This window comes from Carcharodon carcharias, chromosome 7 (genome assembly GCF_017639515.1).
Source record: "Carcharodon carcharias isolate sCarCar2 chromosome 7, sCarCar2.pri, whole genome shotgun sequence".
Classification (NCBI taxonomy): domain Eukaryota; kingdom Metazoa; phylum Chordata; class Chondrichthyes; order Lamniformes; family Lamnidae; genus Carcharodon; species Carcharodon carcharias.
Window position 1 is genome coordinate 17,083,356 of NC_054473.1, and position 19,218 is coordinate 17,102,573.

The 19,218-nt window shown below is 39.9% G+C and overlaps 1 protein-coding gene and 1 long non-coding RNA gene across 4 annotated transcripts in view; one reads left to right on the forward strand and one right to left on the reverse strand.

Moving 5' to 3' along the window:
- Positions 1 to 1,372: 1,372 nt before the first annotated feature.
- Positions 1,373 to 17,898, forward strand: LOC121280183. Its single transcript, XR_005943558.1, has 4 exons — positions 1,373 to 1,403; positions 9,381 to 9,538; positions 13,635 to 13,738; positions 17,208 to 17,898. It is a non-coding gene; the product is annotated as an uncharacterized LOC121280183 (long non-coding RNA).
- The window catches only part of LOC121280182 (TRAF-interacting protein), a 62,075-nt gene continuing 45,687 nt past the window's right edge, over positions 2,831 to 19,218 (reverse strand). For 2 of the 3 annotated variants that reach the window (XM_041191907.1, XM_041191908.1), the window contains exons 10-16: positions 18,494 to 18,583; positions 16,666 to 16,754; positions 14,665 to 14,820; positions 13,498 to 13,543; positions 9,260 to 9,373; positions 7,161 to 7,211; positions 2,831 to 6,485 (exon numbers count right to left, since the gene is read on the reverse strand). In XM_041191907.1, coding sequence (XP_041047841.1) covers positions 6,369 to 6,485; positions 7,161 to 7,211; positions 9,260 to 9,373; positions 13,498 to 13,543; positions 14,665 to 14,820; positions 16,666 to 16,754; positions 18,494 to 18,583 — 663 coding nt within the window. In that variant the 3' untranslated portion in view covers positions 2,831 to 6,368. The remainder of the gene's footprint in view (positions 6,486 to 7,160; positions 7,212 to 9,259; positions 9,374 to 13,497; positions 13,544 to 14,664; positions 14,821 to 16,665; positions 16,755 to 18,493; positions 18,584 to 19,218) is intronic. The other variant, XM_041191909.1, reaches the window with a different exon arrangement.

Consider the following 19,218-nt stretch of genomic DNA (forward strand, 5'->3'; position numbering starts at 1 on the left):
GCAAATATACCTTCAGTCAGTCAAGTGACCAAAACTGTACACAGTAAGCCAGGTGTGATCTCATTAAAGCTCTGCATAATCACAGCAACATTTCCTTAATATTTTAATCTGATCCCCTTGCAGTAATAGGCAACATACAATTTGCCTTCCTAATTGTTTGTTGTGACTTCCTTTCTCTTGTTGTAACACTGAAATAGCATAATTTGGTGTGCACACCAGTTGTAATCTGTGGCTATTTCAGTTGTGCAGCACGTTTGAGGAACGCAGAAGGAGTAGGCCATTTGGCCCCTCAAACCTGCTCCATCATTCAATTAGTTTATGGCTGATCTTCTACATTCATGCCATCTCCCCCTGCTATCCCCATAAACCTTGATGTCTTTAATACCCAGAAATCTACTTTCAGCCCACAGAGCTGGTATTGTTCATACAATAATTGCTATTGCAGTTTTAAGCATGCATATTTGCTCCACGTCACTGCACACACGAAGTAGAAACAAAACATATTGTTGTTATTACCGCTTTAAGAGGCGGGGCTTACTTGTGAACGACCGAGGTCTCCCAATTTCTCTTGGAACAGGAGGGCCGGCGAAACGGGGAAATGAGTCAGAAGAGAATGTGAAACTGAAATTGAAACTTCTGGACTCCAAACGACTTTGCATTTAATGGGGTGAAAAGCTTATTTTGAAACAAATGGTGGAGCCCTTCGCCCGACTCGGAATGCTTTCACTCAGTGTTTCTTATTAAGGCACGATAGAAAGAATGGAGCCGAAAAATGCAGTTTCCAAATATTTTATTTTCAACCGCGGCGGTTCTCTCTGCTCCCTGGTCTGTGCCAATGTCGACCTCGCCAAGATATGGAGGTTGACTCCCTTGGATCTTTCCCTGTAAGAAAATCGGCTGTTTGGTGTCTTACCCCACCCCCATAACTTATTTCCCAGTTCAACAGCACCTGGTGTGCGGAACGAACATTGGTCGAGGTTTCATAACCATACTGTCTCATGGGCTCCTTAGGGACGCACCAACATGTCGGGTGGAACTGCATGTGGGTAATTCCTGTAAACAGGGCAACTTAATGCCCCTGCAGGTGTCTCTTCCCTCAAGGGGGTCAGGCCAGGGCCCTCTGGCAGCAGAAGGGGGTTGAAGCAGCAGCTGGACACCCCAGGTAACTGCTGTAATAACCCAAGTGGTTCGCTGATGTCATTTAGGGAGGGAAATCTGCCATCCTTACCCAGTCTGGCCTACATGTGACTCCAGGCCCAAAGCAATGTGGTTGACTCTTAACTGCCCTCTGAAAAGGCCGAGCAAACCACTCAGTTCCAGGGCGATTGGGGACGAGCAATGCTGGCCTTGCCAGGGATGCCCACATCCCATGAAAGAATAAAAATTAATAAAGTGAATTGGAGGTACGTATTGTGCAATCATTCTTGGATGCCCTAATGGGAACCATAGGATATTTTTTGATGAATATGATTCGATAGGGTTGGATAGCTTTCCTCACCTATGGATATACAGCTGTGAAAACTCCCGTAAGGCACAATGCTGGATGATGGTGATTAATTCAGCGTAATTTTCTATCAACATTTTAAAATGCCACGGGAAGAAAATATCCTCCAATTGCTGCTGGGCGCAATGGTTTCAACCTTCCTAGTCGCCCCAGTAGCAGGAAACTTCCCTGAACTCAGCAATAGCTGGCAATCTCATTTCCAAGATTGGCCTGCGAAGGGGAATGTCACAATGCTGCAGGAGGGATGCTGATCCGAACTTGTGGCTCAATCACTGTGCTGACGCAGCTTTATACAGCATTCCATGGATCCCTCCCACTGAGTTCCTGAGGTCAGCTGTGATGTTAGGAACATAGGATCTGATACAGCCCCTGGTGGTCAGTTACTGAGTAACATTTGCATAGACCCAAAGGCCAGACATGCAACAAACAGCTTCAATTTATACACCTTTTAAATAGTCAAAGGTACTTCACAGGGGTGATAACAAAGTTTGCCTCCAAGCCACATAAGGAGATATATCGAATAGAAGATCAAAAGCTTAGTCAGAGATAAGTTTTAAGGAATGTCTTAAAAAAGGATTGGTGGAGGCGTGGAGCGGTTTAGGAAAGCAATACAGAGCTTAGAAACTAAGTAGCTGATGGTGGGGCGATCAAAATCGGGGTTGCACAAGAGGCCAGAATGCAGCTTGAGAATGGTGTGACAAGCTTTTAAAAAAAAAAAATCCCTGCTCGCTGGTTTATGATGGCAATGACATTAACTATTTCAGATGCTGTAAACACAACTCAGACCTGTTTTCAAATCCTTCTGCAGCCTCACCCCTATCTCTGTAATCTCCATATAATCCTCTGAGACACCTCAACTCCAATTCTAGCCACTTGCGCATTTCTGATTTTAATTGTTGCGCCACTAACAGCTGTGCCTTCAGCTGCCAATGCTCTAAGCCCTGGAATATTCTCTCTAAATCTCTCCAGCTCCTTTAAGATGCTCCTTAACACCTACCAGTGACCAAGCTTTTAGTTATTTATCCCAATATCTCCTTGTATGGCTCAATGTCATATTTTGTTTGATAAGGCTCTTGTGCCTTGGAATATTTTACTGTGTTAAAGGAGCCATTTAAAACAAGTTGTTCGGATTACTTTATAGTCTATCCACAGGATCAGTTTAAAGGACATGATTTGAACACTTAGGTTGTTAAAGCTTTGTCATAAACATTGCATGAGCTATTTTTCGATTTGAACGCTGATTCCTCTGTGAGCATTGGCACGACGATTGTGAAAGTGGTCTGGATGCTCCAACTGTTTACTGAAGGGCAAATAAGAGAAAAAAAATTTTGTGCCAAAATATTTAATGGTCTCAGATGCTTTACAACAAACATACATAAATAACCCAATACATTGATGTCCAAGAAACATAAACATGTTTCATTCATCTTTTTAACTAGCAGTTGTACAGGAACCTGGTTCATCATTGGAATGAACCAAAAAAAGATTAACAGTCTCCAGAAAAGAGCCACAAAACTAGAGAGCACTTGGGAACTTCTGGAAGCATAAGTGTGAGTCAAAAGCTAATATATGTTGACAATGGTGCAAGGCTATGGTAATTGCCACCTGAGTTCAAGTAGTGGACTGCACCCCAAAATGGCTGCAATTATTTTACACAAGGTCATTCTAGAACACATCCCATTGCAGCCAATCATTTACTAATTATAGTCCAGAAATTGTAATCCTTCCCTTTAAATAATGGCCTCAATGCAACTCTATTTTGAGTATTCAGCACAGGCTGTTGTGTGCACGTGCAATCGATGACTGAATGTCTTGGTCTGCTTCTCCACAGTTTATTAATATGCAAAAAGTTCTTTAGAAGAATCTGGTTCTGTTTGCTTGATCATGAGTGTGTTGTGTCAATTGCCATTGCCCATGTTTGTGAACATGCATCAGCCCCAGGTGTTACATTTTCCCTGGTTCATCTATTCCTGATGTCAAGCAATAAATATCCAATACCGGGTGAATCAGATTGAAAATGATTCCGGAAAGCTGTTTCACAAAAGGTTTGGGACAAATACCCAACACAAATCATATTTGAAAATTCATCTAATCTCAAAAGAAAACCAATAGGAAAAATGTAGCCTAAGCCATCAAGTTCAACCTGTAATTACTGTCAGTTCCAACTGACTGCATAGACCTAATCCAAGCGCAATTCAGATCCAAAGTACAAAATAGAGGGATGTTTCACTCAAAGATAAAGTCGATTCACTGCCAAGATTCACTGGTAACAGCAGCAGATGCTAAATATCAATCACTTCTTTACAGATTGCAAAATCTGTTTTCAGTAATTCAGTTTGAAATCTTTGTGCCACAGCCTATTTAATCTTTCAATCTAAAGAAATCCTGATCAAAGTCTAATCTTTCTGACCAAGTGGCTCTGGATTTGAGGACTGAATTGTTGCAATGCTCACTGGTAAAACCTTTAAATAAAAGCTACAAGGAGATAAGAAACCGAAAGGCCTTTGATGTGTGACACTCTTTATGGTCATTTATTTCACCAATCATTTAGAAGCAGGCAGTACACGGTGTCTAGCACAGGCATGATGGGCTGAATGGCCACATTGTGCTGCCTCATGCTTCTAAACCAACAGCGAAGGAACAGATGTCATTCTTTGGCTTCCAATGACAATCCATAAGCTCCACTGGAATGGCCCAGGTCACCACGGGCATTGGAGGAGTTTAATTGCGTGCTCTCCTACAACCTAGCCTTTGGGATGCGCTGCTTACAGATACATTTGTTGCCCCAACCAAACTGAAACAGAAGAAAACCAGCTTGGTAGTCAGAGGAATCCCACGCAAAAGCAAAACTTGTTTTAAAAGCTGAATCCTATTTCGATGAGAGTACAATATTAAACCTAAGGTGAAAATCTCATCTAAATCAAGCAATAATTACAGAAAAAAACAGTTACAAACCAAGTAAAAACAATGTTCTCATTGCTTGTCCAATGGGAGGGGGTAAACGATCTTTGATTTCTCATTATCATATTAATAGAAGATTTAGGAATCAATTCACGGTTGATGAAGTAACATTCTTATTTTCCGCCAATTTGATTTTAAATAAGTGTTGTATTTATACAGAGTTTTAAAAAATATTAAATATTGTCCTAAATTTACATCAATCAGAAAGTTTCAACCTTATTTGAAGGACTTGTTATCTGAGATTTTTAAAGAGGCATTTTCATCAGGGACCACTCTTTTGAAGAGCTCATCGGCAGCACCTCTATTAAAATTAATAATGGTAAGTAAGTAATTAAACATAACCCACAAAGGACCATAGGTATGTTTCTCCATTAGAGAGAGACAGTTGCTTATATATAGCTGGAGGGTCACCGCTCTGCAAGCATGGGGCAAGATGAGGAGGCAGGTCTCCATGAGCTACCAGTTAAGAAGAATTATAACCATATTTTACATCGTTTTATAAGTGCTGAGCATTTAAAGGATGACTGAAATAATTACTGAGCCTGACAGTGCAAGGTAGCTAAATTAAAACACAATTAGAATTGCAAGGCAGTTGAATCTCCCTCAGTGTTATTGACTCTCTCCAACAATGCTTGTTTAGTATCTGTGCACCATCAGGTCAGGCTCAGCAATCAAAGCGGACCAGTTCCCTCAATGCCACCGGCTATCATATTTAAAGAAAATAGAAATGGAAAAATGGGCTGTATCTTTGATTGTAAGATATAACCTCTGCAAAAATCATCTAACTTTACTCTAAAACTTCATAAACAAAACTGTCGTAGATCAATGTGTATATTAAGTGTCTGCTATAGAACAGAGCGAATCACAAGAACTGGGTGCTTCTGCTGTATCATTGTAACATTAAAGTATCAAACAGATCAAACTCCTGCACAAGCAAAGAGTCCTATGGTGACTGATGTGGCAAGTGTCCCTAGACTTTATGCTGATAGCATAAAGTCACCAGTGCATTACAATCAATCAAGGCAGTTCTGTGAGTGACCCAAATAGACACGTTAGTCCAGTCCACAAAAAGAAACCCTTAGCTAAATGATCATGAGCTAAACTTTGGGACTGGATCAACTTCAAATCCAGCCCAAACCAGAGGAGGACATCTCCTCGCCTTCCTAACAACATGGATTCACTGTGAAATGGTGTGGTGCTGGCTCAGAGATATACTAAAGCAAATTAATGCAAAAATAAGTTTGGACAGTCTAAAACTAGAACCCTAAAACTGCGCAAACTCTTAAATCCTTACCATAAAGCCACCTAATTTGGTACAGATGTGACAGCCTCATTCAGGGAAAGACACTTACTGTAGGAAACAGCTAGTTGTCACACTGGTGCAGGGGTAGCTAGTGATCATCAGGCAGATTTACTCTGTACCTAACCCATGCTTTATGTGTCTTGACGGGTGAATATGTTGTAATCCCAAGTACTAGTATTTCAGGATGATGAGGCAAAGCCAAACAGATATCTGTTATTATTCCCACTACAAGAGATGATTTCATTCAAAGTTGTTTCATCCTTTTACCGCTTCCCTCCTGATAGTAGGGGTTTTATTCAATATCATGATACTTACTTATTTTTAGAATGTCATGTGATTTAGGCTTTCCAGGACCAGGGTAACATTGGTGGGCTGCCTGCTGGTTTAATTGTAGTGAGGAAGAACAAGGTTTTTTGCTTTTGGGTTTGTTGACTTTGATCACTTCTCATGCTGACAACTCTGTAGGATGTTTGGCTCCTGTTATGTTGTACAGTGCAGACCAGCTGCACTCTTCCAGCATAGGCACAGTTAGTGGTGTCAACATTAACATACTACTGGTGTTCAGTTCAAGGTCGAACAGCATCCCTGAAAGTTCGAGAATCAAATAAGAAAATTCTCCAGTTTGGGCTGGTGGCGGACGGAGGCATTGACAATCGGCCGTGACACTTTTTTCCTCTTTGCCTTTAACGGCAGTGGCCGGATTTCAGTCAGTTTAGTCTGAAGAAAGCAATGTTAAAGGCAATCGTTTAAAAAAAAAGCAACATTTAAACAAGGATATTTCCCTCCTTGCATTTTTGAAGTGACACAAAAACGTTGGAATCAACCAGAAGATTGAAGCTCTCTGCATTCACAATTCATGGCCAGAACATAATCATCCTGAAAATGTAATGAAATGAATCCAAAAATATCTTGACACAGTCAATCTTACTTTTCCAATAGTTGCCTGAGTTTGCCTAGCAATAGTTTCTCTTCACATCCCTACACTGCTACCTGTGGCTTCTCTCACCATCTATCCTTGGCTCATTCCTGATCGACTTGCTACCCTGGGAGATATTACCTACAAATATAGTGTTCACCAGCTGTCTCAACCCCTCTGTTTTTATGTTGAAGACTGCTTGTACAATATCCAATCTTAGGTGAGCCACAATTCCCACCACAGACTCGGCATCCTCACCACCGATTCCATCCTTCCTCCCTCACCGCCGTCTCTGACTGAACCAGACTGTTTGCAATCAGTGTTCTATTCAACTTTGAGGAAACTTGCAACTTGGGCAACCCTTCTCCTGTCCAGCACAAAGCCCACCGACTTCCATTTGCATAATATTCCCCACCACAGCCTATCTTTTACGTTTCGCCCACAAACAAAGAACTTGCAAAGCCAGCAAAGGATACAGGTTCAATAAACTTGGTTCTTCCTCCCAGCCCATCGAAGCCCGTCCGCACCTAAGGGGACCAAAAAAAAATTAAGAAAAATTAGCTTTGGATTTTGTATTAAAAATAATGGTTATTAAGGAGCGAATTGGACAGCAACTTCCAGCCTCTGCACACATTCATTTAAATGCAGAAATCTGGAAGTTGCTATCCCATGTGCTCTGCTACTCCAGAAGCTCCACGACAGAGGTACCTGGCTGAGGGACTGGACATTCAAAGCTATGAAGAGCATGAAGTTGTCATACTTATCCACTAGATACTCACTAAACATACCAGAACATGTGTGGGTTTGTCCATTCAATTGTTAACTAAATTTTTAAGAAGGCCGTGATTAAGTTTTAATGACTGACAGCTAACCTATCCACTATGAAAATTTAAATAGTTGCTTTTAGTAGAGAACTTGAGAGTATTGCTGAAAAGAGAGACACAGGGTGGCATTTCCAGCCCTGCCCATCACCGGGATTGTCTGGTCCCGCCAAAAGTCAATGGACTTTCAGCTGGGCCACCGAATCTCCTGTGGTGGATCCTGCCACGACGGGGCTGGAAAATCCCAGCCATGCCACCAAAGCTTTTCACCTTGCACTGGTTAGGACAGAGACAAGAATACCAAACAATCCCCAGCGTGTTCAGAGTTTAAGATCAGCAGTCATGGCTCACTTATGCTTGCTAGAAACTACATATATTCATACGCAGGGTCTGGTCCTCTGCAAGCAGTAGGAACATATACAGGCGTTGCAATTTTTTTCAATTAAACAACAGCAGGAGGTGCAACTGTTCCCTGGTTCATTCTCCATGGCAGCACCTCAACTAGAATATGCTTGCCAACCAATCAGCATCCTTTTCTTATGAAGTACGAATTGCCTTTGATTTTGATATTATTGTGTCTTCTGACAAGTGCAAGATGAAAAGCTTTGACAGCATGTCTCTTATTTCAGCAATAGGAAAATTTAATTTTAAAATGGGGCTGTATTCCTGCAGATCTTAATTATTCTTGGTGATTTAAAAAAAAAAGGTTATTTTTTACTTTTCTTTCCCTCTCAATCCCAACTTTCTTCCCCTCTCTAATTTGCTTTCTGTACATGATTTTATAGTGAACGAAATATTCTAATTGACACTTCCTGGTTTAGACTCTACCTGCCTTGGTAAGGATTTTTCAATCTGATTCGTTAAGCAGAAACACTACCGGGTAATCTGATCACACAGGTTCCCGATCCCTTGGAGAGGGTGCACTGTCTGTCTGATAACTCCAAACCGCAGTGTAAAGCTCACAGAAATTTTGTGAGCATGTGCAAGTGTAATGAACAGCAAGTGCTACTTGTTTGCCACTGACTGAAATATACGGGCCACCGCGAGCCAGTGTTACACCAAGTAAAGAGACCAGTATGAATAAAACACCCATATTCGTTCTGCTTTTGATCAACAATTCTGAATCAAACATAAGGCAAAGGGTGGAATTAAGAGATACTAAGAAACATACAATTACCTCTCTTTATAAAATTTAATTCAGACTGAGATGCCTTTGGCGATGGAATTCCTTGTGCACAATACAAAAAGTGGAGCAATCCTGAATTCTAGATACTTTTTGAAATCTCCAGTTCAAAATTGGTGAGACTTATTCCAGAGGTGGGGCTCGTCAGAAGTTAAATTCAGGACCACATGAGTGCAGGAATACAGACCTGCCTAACCTCTGCTAACTCTCTCGCTGCTGCTGCTGTCTGCCTAGGTTTTTATTTTTTGTAAGAATGCTATTCCTGCATAAAATTTTACTAGCTTTAAAAAAAAATCACAGGATGACAATAATGGCATGTAGTAATTTAGTAAACAGCATGATGGTTCAAAACCCTCATCCTCCAATACCTACTGAACCATTAGACGGTTTCAGGCATAAGACTAATCTGAAATTGTTAACTTTAACAATAGTACATCAAATTAAAAGCACACATTTCCCATCAGGTCAGATGGAAGCCAGACTCATTAGTCCCCACAGGACCTCTCCATAAGAAAGAAGTACACTGATAGTGATCCCTTCTAATGGAACAGAAGCAATTCACATTACTTACTGATCCTTGGTTTCTGTGTGGATCCAAGAAGCCCCCACATGGTTTCTTTTGGAATAACATGGAATTTTTGAGGAATGCCGGGATTATATGATCATCCTCATGTTTGTTCGTTTTCTTAAAGGTAAAAAGAAGTTTTGCTAAGGTTACTGCAATTCAGATCTCAAATACTTGCTCGAGGTGACGTGAAACAAGGCTGCCATCCGCTATTGCTGTCACCTCTTAACCTGACAAATCCAAACAACAGCAAATCTACCTAATGCTCAGGTTTATAAGTAAAAGGTGAGTTTTCAAATCTGAACTAGATCTTTCACACTTGTATCCAGGTTTTTTAAAATGTGCATTTTTTAATGTATGGTTTTACATATATTCATGGTATGTTGAGCAGTATAATATCTTCAAAGCTTACATATTTACATGGAAATACAAAGCACTAGCTTCTATAGGTTGGGAGTAGGTGGGTATGCCTTGACCAAATTAACCAGGAGATCTGTTCCCGACCTTACTGAATCTTCTGTCTAACACTGGGATGTACGCACAGTGAAGACCACCAGAGAGGGGCAACAACAATTCCTCACTGTACAAATCCTGATAGACAACTGTATATGCGTGAATAACACAAATGAAAAATTAAATAGGGAATATCTTTACAGATGTAAATACAACTGAGGAAATGTGCTTTTGTCATCTATATTGTTAAATATATTCATAGTATGTTGAACAGTATAATAATTTAACAGCTTGTTATGCTTAAATCATTAAAATATATTATGAGGAGAAAGCTTACACCAGTAAGGATACAGTTATCTCACTTTATAACAGATAGGATAAGGTGCCAATTCACAGAACCTTAAGTATGAAACGAGTATAAAATAAAAACAGCTTCGAAGAAGTTTTACGGACTCGAAACGTGAACTCCGTTTCTCTCTCTACAGATGCTGCAACACCTGAGTTTTTCCAGCATTTTCTGTTTTTATTTCAGATTTACAGCATCTGCAGTATTTTGCTTTTATTTTAGTATGAAACTAATACCAGAGATGTTTCTGTAACTAATATTATGCACCACTCACATGGGCCAAGACAGAGAATTATGCTGCTTCCAATTGCCATTAATGCTGTCCTTGCAGTGGATCAAGGCATTGGATGCTACACATTTCAATTGTGGTGTAATAAAACGGTCTTACACAAACATTATCCCTTTCATCATGAAAACCTTCAAACAACTTTTATTTCAGTTCTATTTGAAACTTCTTAAAGTTAAAAAAAATGTTAGGAAAGATTATTTGAAAAGTTAATTTTAATTTCTGGTCTGCCACCGCTTTTCCAGGGCAACAAGAGATGAGCAATAAATGAGAGCTTGCAAAGATTGCTCACACCACATAACCAATTAAAAATATTATTTAAAATATTTTAAAAAATTTAATATATTAGAAAATTATTCATGGGCTAATTTTCAACATTTCTATATTCCACACTTGTTAGTTTACAGTATGTGTGAAAGGGTTGCAATATTGACTGAAGTGTATATTTAAAGCAGCGTGTCACTACCAAGAAGCACAATTTTTCTTAAAAAAAGTGACAAATAGTCAAAATTACATTAGCGACAATTGTTTCATACAGTGACTATCCATTTTAACAACATTGCTTTTAGTCATTATCAAGGCTCTTCAGAGACACTTCATTTTGTATATTTTTGCCCTATTGCTTATCTTATTTTCATAGGGCAGTACCTATTAATGGACAAACATCCCGATATGAATCTTCAATCCTGTCTTGCTCCATGCCCACTATAAACTATAAGTGCTCTTAATTTGCTTATAACCCTTGTTAAAAGGTGCACTTCAGCTGATGCATAGGTGCCTGATATTCAGAATGTCAACCATTAAGTGTGCAAGCCTAGTAAATTTTGTCTCAACATCTCTTTGAATGCCAAATTCATTTTCTTTTGACACCATGCATCAGATGCAGTAGTCATGATTATAGCACTTAAACTCTTAATAAGTAACCTGAAGTAAACTACCTTCCAGAATTTGACACTGAGTCGAAGGCCCTGAGATGGATGCGCATTGTATGATTGAACCATTCCATCCTTAAAAGAACACAAGAAATAGGAGCAGGAGTAGACCCGTTGAGCCTGCTCCGCCATTTAATATGATCATGGCTAATCTTGGGCTTCCATTATTTTCCTGCCCACTTCCCATATCCCTTAATTCCCTAAGACACCAAAAATTTGTCTATCACAGCATTAAATATATTCGACAATGGAGCATCCATAACTTCATGGCATAGAGAATTCTAAAGATTCACAACCCTTTGAGTGAAGGAATTTCTCCTTATCTCAGTCCTAAATGATTGGCCCCTTATCCTAATATTCTGCCCCCATGTTTTAGACTCCCTCACTGGCAGAAAAAAATCTCTCAGCGTCTGCCCTATCAAGCCCCTCAGAATTTTGTAGCTTTCAATGAGATAAACAATGACCAATGGAATGCACGTACTGCTCAGAATCTACTGAAAAGAAGAACTGATCAGCTTTTAGGTCAATATTGGGTGGAAATCGTGTTTTTCCAAAAACTGATCCTCCAGCCTAGAAAATTTGGAATTTATTCGTGAACATTGGACAATTCTGAATTTAAAGATCTTTAGGCATACTTAAGCTATAGGAAGACTATCAGTGAGGGCATTAATGCAGGGTACATACCACCACCCTGTGGTCCCAGCACGGAGCCTCACTAGGCAGTGACATAGATCAGTGACAGGCCTACAACTCTGAAGCAATGATTCCCCAATGAAAGTGGTTCTATGCTAAGATGCAAGGTCAGTGAAAAAGGCTTTAGTTATTGAATTAATATGGTACAGGAGGAGTTCATGTCCTGTTATACTCAAAACTTTGTGGCACTGATGGTGTATCTTTCTGGCTTATGTTTTGAAATTAAACTTCCCAGTTATTGCAGGTTTATTGATAACTGGGCAGTAATTGCTTTGCATTTACTAATGTTATGGCAGGCAGATGGTAGATGCCAAGCTGCCTAAATCCCAGAGGGAGACTTGAAGCAGCTGCCACAACTATTTGCAATTTGTACTTATTTCAAAATGCGGGCTTTGAATTCAATAAAAAGGCCAAGTCTTAGAGGTTGCTTACAAAACTAAATTAAACCTTTATTAATTAAAAAAATGATTTTAAGCACATAGATAGGTTTACAAATTGCTACCAAGATAACTCCTAGCTCCCTAGTTAATCTAATTCCCAGTTACACCTCCATTAAGGTTACAGTAAGACACACAGATGTTAAAAGACCCAGGCAAAGTAACACACAATACCCTGAACAGTCAAATTTAAAGTGAGTTTTTCTCAGCTTGGCTCCTTGTAGACAGCAGCTTGAGGCTTACACGCTGGAGGCTTTTCACACTTGTGTTCCATCTTAAAATGCCTTCTCTTGCACACAGCCTTCTCTCCTTCATACATATTTTCCCCTTTGAATGCAAAGTCGCATTGTTTCACTATGTCTTTGGACTTCACCTCTCTAATAATAAAAATCTATCGTAGTACTAATTTTACCAGTAATCTTTGGGAAAAATAAACACACTTTCTTACTTCTCCTGGCTAGGTGAAACATTTCACCCCCGTTTTTGAATTTAAGCTATTCTGGTTTATTTAAAAATGCAAATGTTCCCTTTACACCTCACATTCTAAAACTTCCCCAAGTTTACCTATTTAACATTACAAACCTTGCTTATCTTCTTACATCAAAGCCTTCAGACCAGCTGTCTGTAATTCAATTAAAACCCACCCCCACACACAAACCCTTAGACACAGACCCCACTATTACACTATTTTACAATAAATTTCAATATTATAAAAATTATATCTTCCTGATACTAATAATTAATTGTGATTTCCCTGCATCAGTTGGCATTGCACTTACAGCTGTCAGCAAAAATAGAGCAAAATCTGAATAAGTTATTTACATTTAAAACTATACTGTACAAAGCTCCAGGGACCACAAGGTAGATGATGGTGGTTAAAATTCCTATAATTTTGCTTATGGAGCTTCTAGACTGTCCTGAATCCCTTGACTAAACAGCCCTGTAATGTTTCAATGTTTCCATTAACCTTGATGTACGCCTGAACCGCTGATTAGATTACAATGTAATTGCTGTTTATTCTTCAAGTAACTTAGCAAATTTGGACTTCAGAGGCAGCACTGGAATAACTGGTTATGCAAAGATAAGTAAATGCTCACCTTTGATTTGTCCAGTGATTTAAAAGGCTGATTTAGCCTGGATAACCTATGGAAGAGGGGGTTGGGTGGCAGGGAAAGAGGACAACATACAATTAGTTTGTGCATTAAACAATTTTATTTTGGTCTCACCCTGCTAGAAAGCATGGAGATAACACTGTAGTCAAGTTCAACGTGGAACCTCCAGGGCGACATACAATGATGGGTAGCAACTCGATTTCGAATAGTCAACTTGTTCATACAGGTTTGTTTTGGCACTCCTCCCTCATAACATTATACTCACTTAACTGAATTGCAATATCTCTATCACAGATCTTGAGTTGCTTGTTTAGTTGTGGGAAGTCCAGCACAAGGACTGCAGTAATTCAAGGAGAAGACCCCCTCACTACCCTTGCTGGGTAGCTAGAGATGGGCTAGAAATGCAACCTTGCCAGTTTTGCTATCACAACCCTGGGAACCAAAGATCCTGGATCAGTACGGCTCATTGATCAAAGATGCTCATGGATAGAGACAATAATAGCAGAGGTTTGCTGGATTGATAGATTCAAAAGTACATTGAAATAGCTGATTAATGTCCAGAAAGAATTACCTGTTAGGCATGGCTAATAAAGCTGTATGCCTGGAATAATGTGAATCAAGTGGACCAAAAGGTATTTTGCTGAGGAATATGGAGTGAATCCTGATTAGATCCATGTTAATTAAGTGGAATTATATAACCACAAGAATTAAAGGATTATTGATCTGACATATATTCTTAAATGACACAACCAAACTATTTGAAACTCAAATACTATAGTAACAAAACAGTCAGGTTACTCCCTGTAGATATTTTGACTTTATGTCATCTGGCTCAGGGGAGGTGGTCTTGTGGTGCAGTGGCAGTGACCCAACCTCTGGGCCAGAAGCTCCAGGTTCAAGTCCCGCCTCAGGACTTGGTGGACACAAGCTGCATTCATAACATGGCCAAACAGGTTAATTATCTACCTGTAAATCCTTCCAATATGCCTGATGGCAGGTGGTAAAAAGCAGGAGATTTTCCTGGTCTGCAGAAGGCAGTGGCAAACCACTGCAGTACTTTGCCAAGCACAATCATGGGTCAACCCAGTGGAAGTCCAATGCAGGCTTAGGGCATGGTACCTAATATGGCTATTAATGAGCTCCTGCACTTACCCTGCTGTGTCTAGTTTTATCTTCTTCGACGAAGTACTGACAGATGTCAGAGGAGTACGATCTGGAGTATCAAAGTCGTACGTCAGGGACAGATCAATATCCTCCCCAACAGTCGGCTTGTGCAGTTTAGGGTGTTGTAAATCCATAGGAGCGGGGCTGCAAGCACGAGAATCATTTCAGCATTCAACTAACAGGTTAAAGTACAGTAATGCACCCACCAACATCACTTATGAAACCAACAATAACTCAATAGGCTGTTTTACCAATTGTACCAAACATATTCCACACAAGAGTCACAGCATTTTAAGTAATTCATTATTTGAAGGGCTCTGAAATATTATAAGGTATATAAATGCAAGTATTGTCCAAAAGAAAATAAAGCTAACAATTTTTGACAGCAAGTTGATTATTCGAAAGCAAGCTAACTTTCCAATAGACTGTACTGGAATGTTAAGACAGGAACATCTTAAAATCATACAGCAGAGGAAGGCCATTTGGCCCACTATGTTTGTACCAGCTCTTTAAAAGAGCTGACCAATTAGACCAACTTCCCTGCTCTTTGCCCATAGCCCTGTAAATTTCACCTTTTCATGTATATAACCAACTCAGTCTTGAAAGTTGCTACTGATATGATATCCCAGTGTTAAAATGAATAACAGATGCACACGTTTTGTTTGTAAATAAGTTGCATCCAATGTAAGCTGCAAGCATCAGGAATAAAAGTAAGGAAGCAAGGAGGTTTGATAGATTGGAGGATACTCAGTGACTTTCCCTTATGCCTAGAGTATAAGAGCTGGGAGGTTGTGCTAAACTAGTTAGCCTGCAGCTGGAATACTGTGTAATTTTGGTCACTTTACTACAAGAAGAATGTGATCATGTTAGAGGGGTTAGAAGAAACTTATGAGGATTTTTTTCTTTATCCTTTCATGGGATATGGGCGTCACTGACAAAACCAGCATTTGTTGCCCATCCCTAATTGTCTTGGCTTGGCCATTTCAGAAGCCAGTTAAGAGTCAATCACATTGCTGTGGTTCTGAAGTCACATGTAGGCCATGATGGCAGATTTCCTTCCCTTTTGGATACTGGTGAACCAGATGGGTTTTTCAACAATTGATGATAATTTCATGGCCACCATTACTAAGACTAGCTTTATATTCCAGATTTATTAACAGAATTCAAATTCCACCAGCTTCTGTGGTGGGATTTGAATCCAAGACCTCAGAGCATTAGGCTGGGCTTCTGGATTACTAGTCTAGTGACATTACCCCATGCCCATCATCTGCCCATGTTGCCAAGAATGGAGAATTTTAATAATGAAGAAAGATTGGATAGACTGGGATTGTTTTCTTTGGACAGTGGAGGGTGAGGTGGGATTTAATTGTGTATATTCAATTGGTCTACTCCTGCTTCAATTACTTAAGCTCTTGTATAAAATTATGAAGGGCCTAGATAGAGAGGATGAGAAGGACCCATTTCTTTTAGTAGAGGTCAATAACGAGGGAACATAGATTTAAAGTAATTGATAGAAGGTTTAGAGAGAAGTGGGGAGAATATTTCTCACTCAGACAATGGTGAAAATCTGGAACTCACTGCCTGAAAAGGGTGGTAGAAGCTGAAAACCTCATCACATTTAAAAAGTCCTTGGATATGCATTTGAGTGCTGTAAGCTACAGGACTACGGATCAAGTACCGGAAAGTGGGATAAAGCTGGATTGCTCTCCATCTGTGCTATTAATCTCCTACGTTTCCCAAAATCTGCAGCTTCATTGAGGCAAATCAAGTCGAAGAGGCCAGATGATTTCCCACAGGAGCGTGGCCGGCAGAGGGAGAAACAATATATTTATATTACCAGTCCCTGGATGGTGTGTGGCACAGGATGGGCACAAGAGGACGGGGAGAAATGCATCTTAAAATTCACAGGTTTCTTGAATATTTATACATAAAAGCCACGAAGCAACAGACTTGAACAATCACCTTAGCAGACAAAATTAGTTCCCTCACCTCTCAAAGATTAAGCGGCTGATTGCCTCATTGGTGCGATTTGGTGTACTGAGGGACTTTTGGAGGAATTCCACTTTCTTCTTTAGATTCTGCAAAACCAATATTTAACATACTTATCATGGCTGGAAAGCTCCAACTTCTGCATCTATATGAGGTGGAAGGGGGAGGAAGGAAGGGTGGAGGATGAATGTTAAAGGTGGAAGAAAAGGAAAAGGAATTTTTAAAAAATAAAGAATGATGGCAGAGATGTGGGAGGTGGTCGTTGCCAGGGGGGGTTAAGAAATCCTGGTGCTCTTTATTATTACCGCGGTGCACTGTGATACAGAGCATGCCTATGTCCCAAAACAATACTTGTAGCAAATTGACCCATGTCCCCTGCACCTTACCACTGTAAAACAGATGAGGTGGGGAGGGGAAAGGAGAAATGCAAGGAAAAGGTGCTTCGGCTCAGAGCACCGCATCCATTATGAAGTCAATAAGCATCACAATATATGCAGCATGTTTTCTTTAAACAAAAATTAATATGCTATTTGTTCCTCTAGACCCAGTTTCGTCAGCCTGGAAATGATTGAGAGAGATATCGGCTTACGGATGGTAAAATGTGCCACCAACGGTCATCTATTTCAACAATGACGTCAATTGGTTTATTTTAAATGGGTTAATGTTCAAATAGAGGACAAAGGAATGCCATACAAATGCAGGTGAACATCCTAAGCATAACTTAAAGGCAAAAGTTTGTGGTCTCTTCTTCAAGTGTGGACTTAAACCACTTAGATTAATATTATGTTGCTACTAATGAAAAGTTTTGGCGATCAAGTCTGATTTTTACACATCACTGTGCCAAACTGATTTTCTCTGACACCCGGACATCTCAGCTCTAATGAGCGGTAAACCTCAACGGTGCTGTTACAAATTGTAGTTTGCTATAGATATAGCCTCCAATTCAATCACTCCTCTAACCGGTTTGAGCATCTTACTTTTATGAGAGTTGGTGGTTAATGTCTCATATGTGTGATAGTATAACCAATGAGGGAGGTGTAATAACATTAGTTCTTTGTGCCCCAAACCAGATATTCATGTCTTTCACATGCACTTCTTTAATCTCCCCGAAGTCAGACAGAGCAGACACTCGGTGTGTGGCGGGGCTGATTTAGCTGATTTATTTCAAACAAAACACAGCAACAGTTATGATCAGATTCCCTTGGTTCTGTAGGGAAAATTTACCTTCAGATAATGCACAAAATTAAATATACTTCCCCACATTAGTGGGTCATTTTACTTATGAATCTAGATTGCTCTCACAGCCTTCCATTTTTAATCCTGACTCCAGTACGGGCTTTAAGTAAACGGGCGCCTTCCATCCAAAGGTGGAACCCACCAGCTTAATCTGACAATGAATCTCGCTGAAATCAATTAGCTGTTCACATTTGCTAAGACTCCAATCATGAGAATGTCAAACGATCTCTAGCAGGCTGATTCAAACATCCCAGCCCAATTGTCCTGTGAATTTAACCCCTTGAGTGCTAATTTAGCTCAGTATTAGCATTTTTAATTCCAGCTGAGAGAAGATAGGTTGAAATCGTGAAACATGTGGAGACACCTCCAATTAATGCCATTTTACCCAACATAATTTTCAAACTAAGGTTGTTTCAAATAAGTATTGCAGAAATAGAGATTTCCCTGTTCCCCAAAAAGGACTCGGCAAAGATGTGGCAAAATGAAACGTGGCAAATGGAGTCAAGCAGGAATTGGCTCCACTTCTCTGGATTAAATTGCATTCAAGCCAAACTTACCATGAAACAAAAACAAAAACAGAACAAAAACATACCATGATCTCTTTGTCTGCATTTCGCACATCCTCTTGTGATGCACGCAGCTCCTCTTTTATTTTCTCCAGCTGTGATACACTTTTCTCCAACTAAGTGAACACAGGAAAGTCGGTTTCATTCAGATTAGAAATGGCAAAAGCTTGCGTTCCAAAAAAAGGTAACATCACATTGGCGGGGACAGAGCAATACAACAACAAAAGATCAAATAAAGATAGGGAAAAGAAGTCAAAGGACATTTCAAGCCATCACATTAATGGTGGTTTATGGCAATAATGTCTTCACGGACAACACAGGAGGTTATAATTGAAGTCTCAAAGGCTGCCTATAAAGCTTAATTCCATACTCTCTAATATTTCAGTTGTTGATCTTGTTATTCTGATTCAATAATTATCAACAAAGAGGCAGAATTAAAAATAGACCTTTCCAAACCTCCAAGCCCACGAAATTCCTACAGGGCAACCCAGATATTGGAAATATGGTTGTTGATGGGCTTCAGGATGCCTGTTTTTTGAAGACCAGCTTATTAGAGCAGCCATCAAGTCCTAAGGCTCTCCCTACCAGCAGTTGTTTGCTGTTTGGCAAGGCGCACACAAAATGCCATCAATCTTGTCCCAGGTATCATTCTTAATGCTTGGAGCATTGTAAACGCATATCATTGAGCTTTACTCCTTCTCTGCAATGGCAGTCCATTTGAAATGTCATACCAGTTAATTTCTGGCTGAAG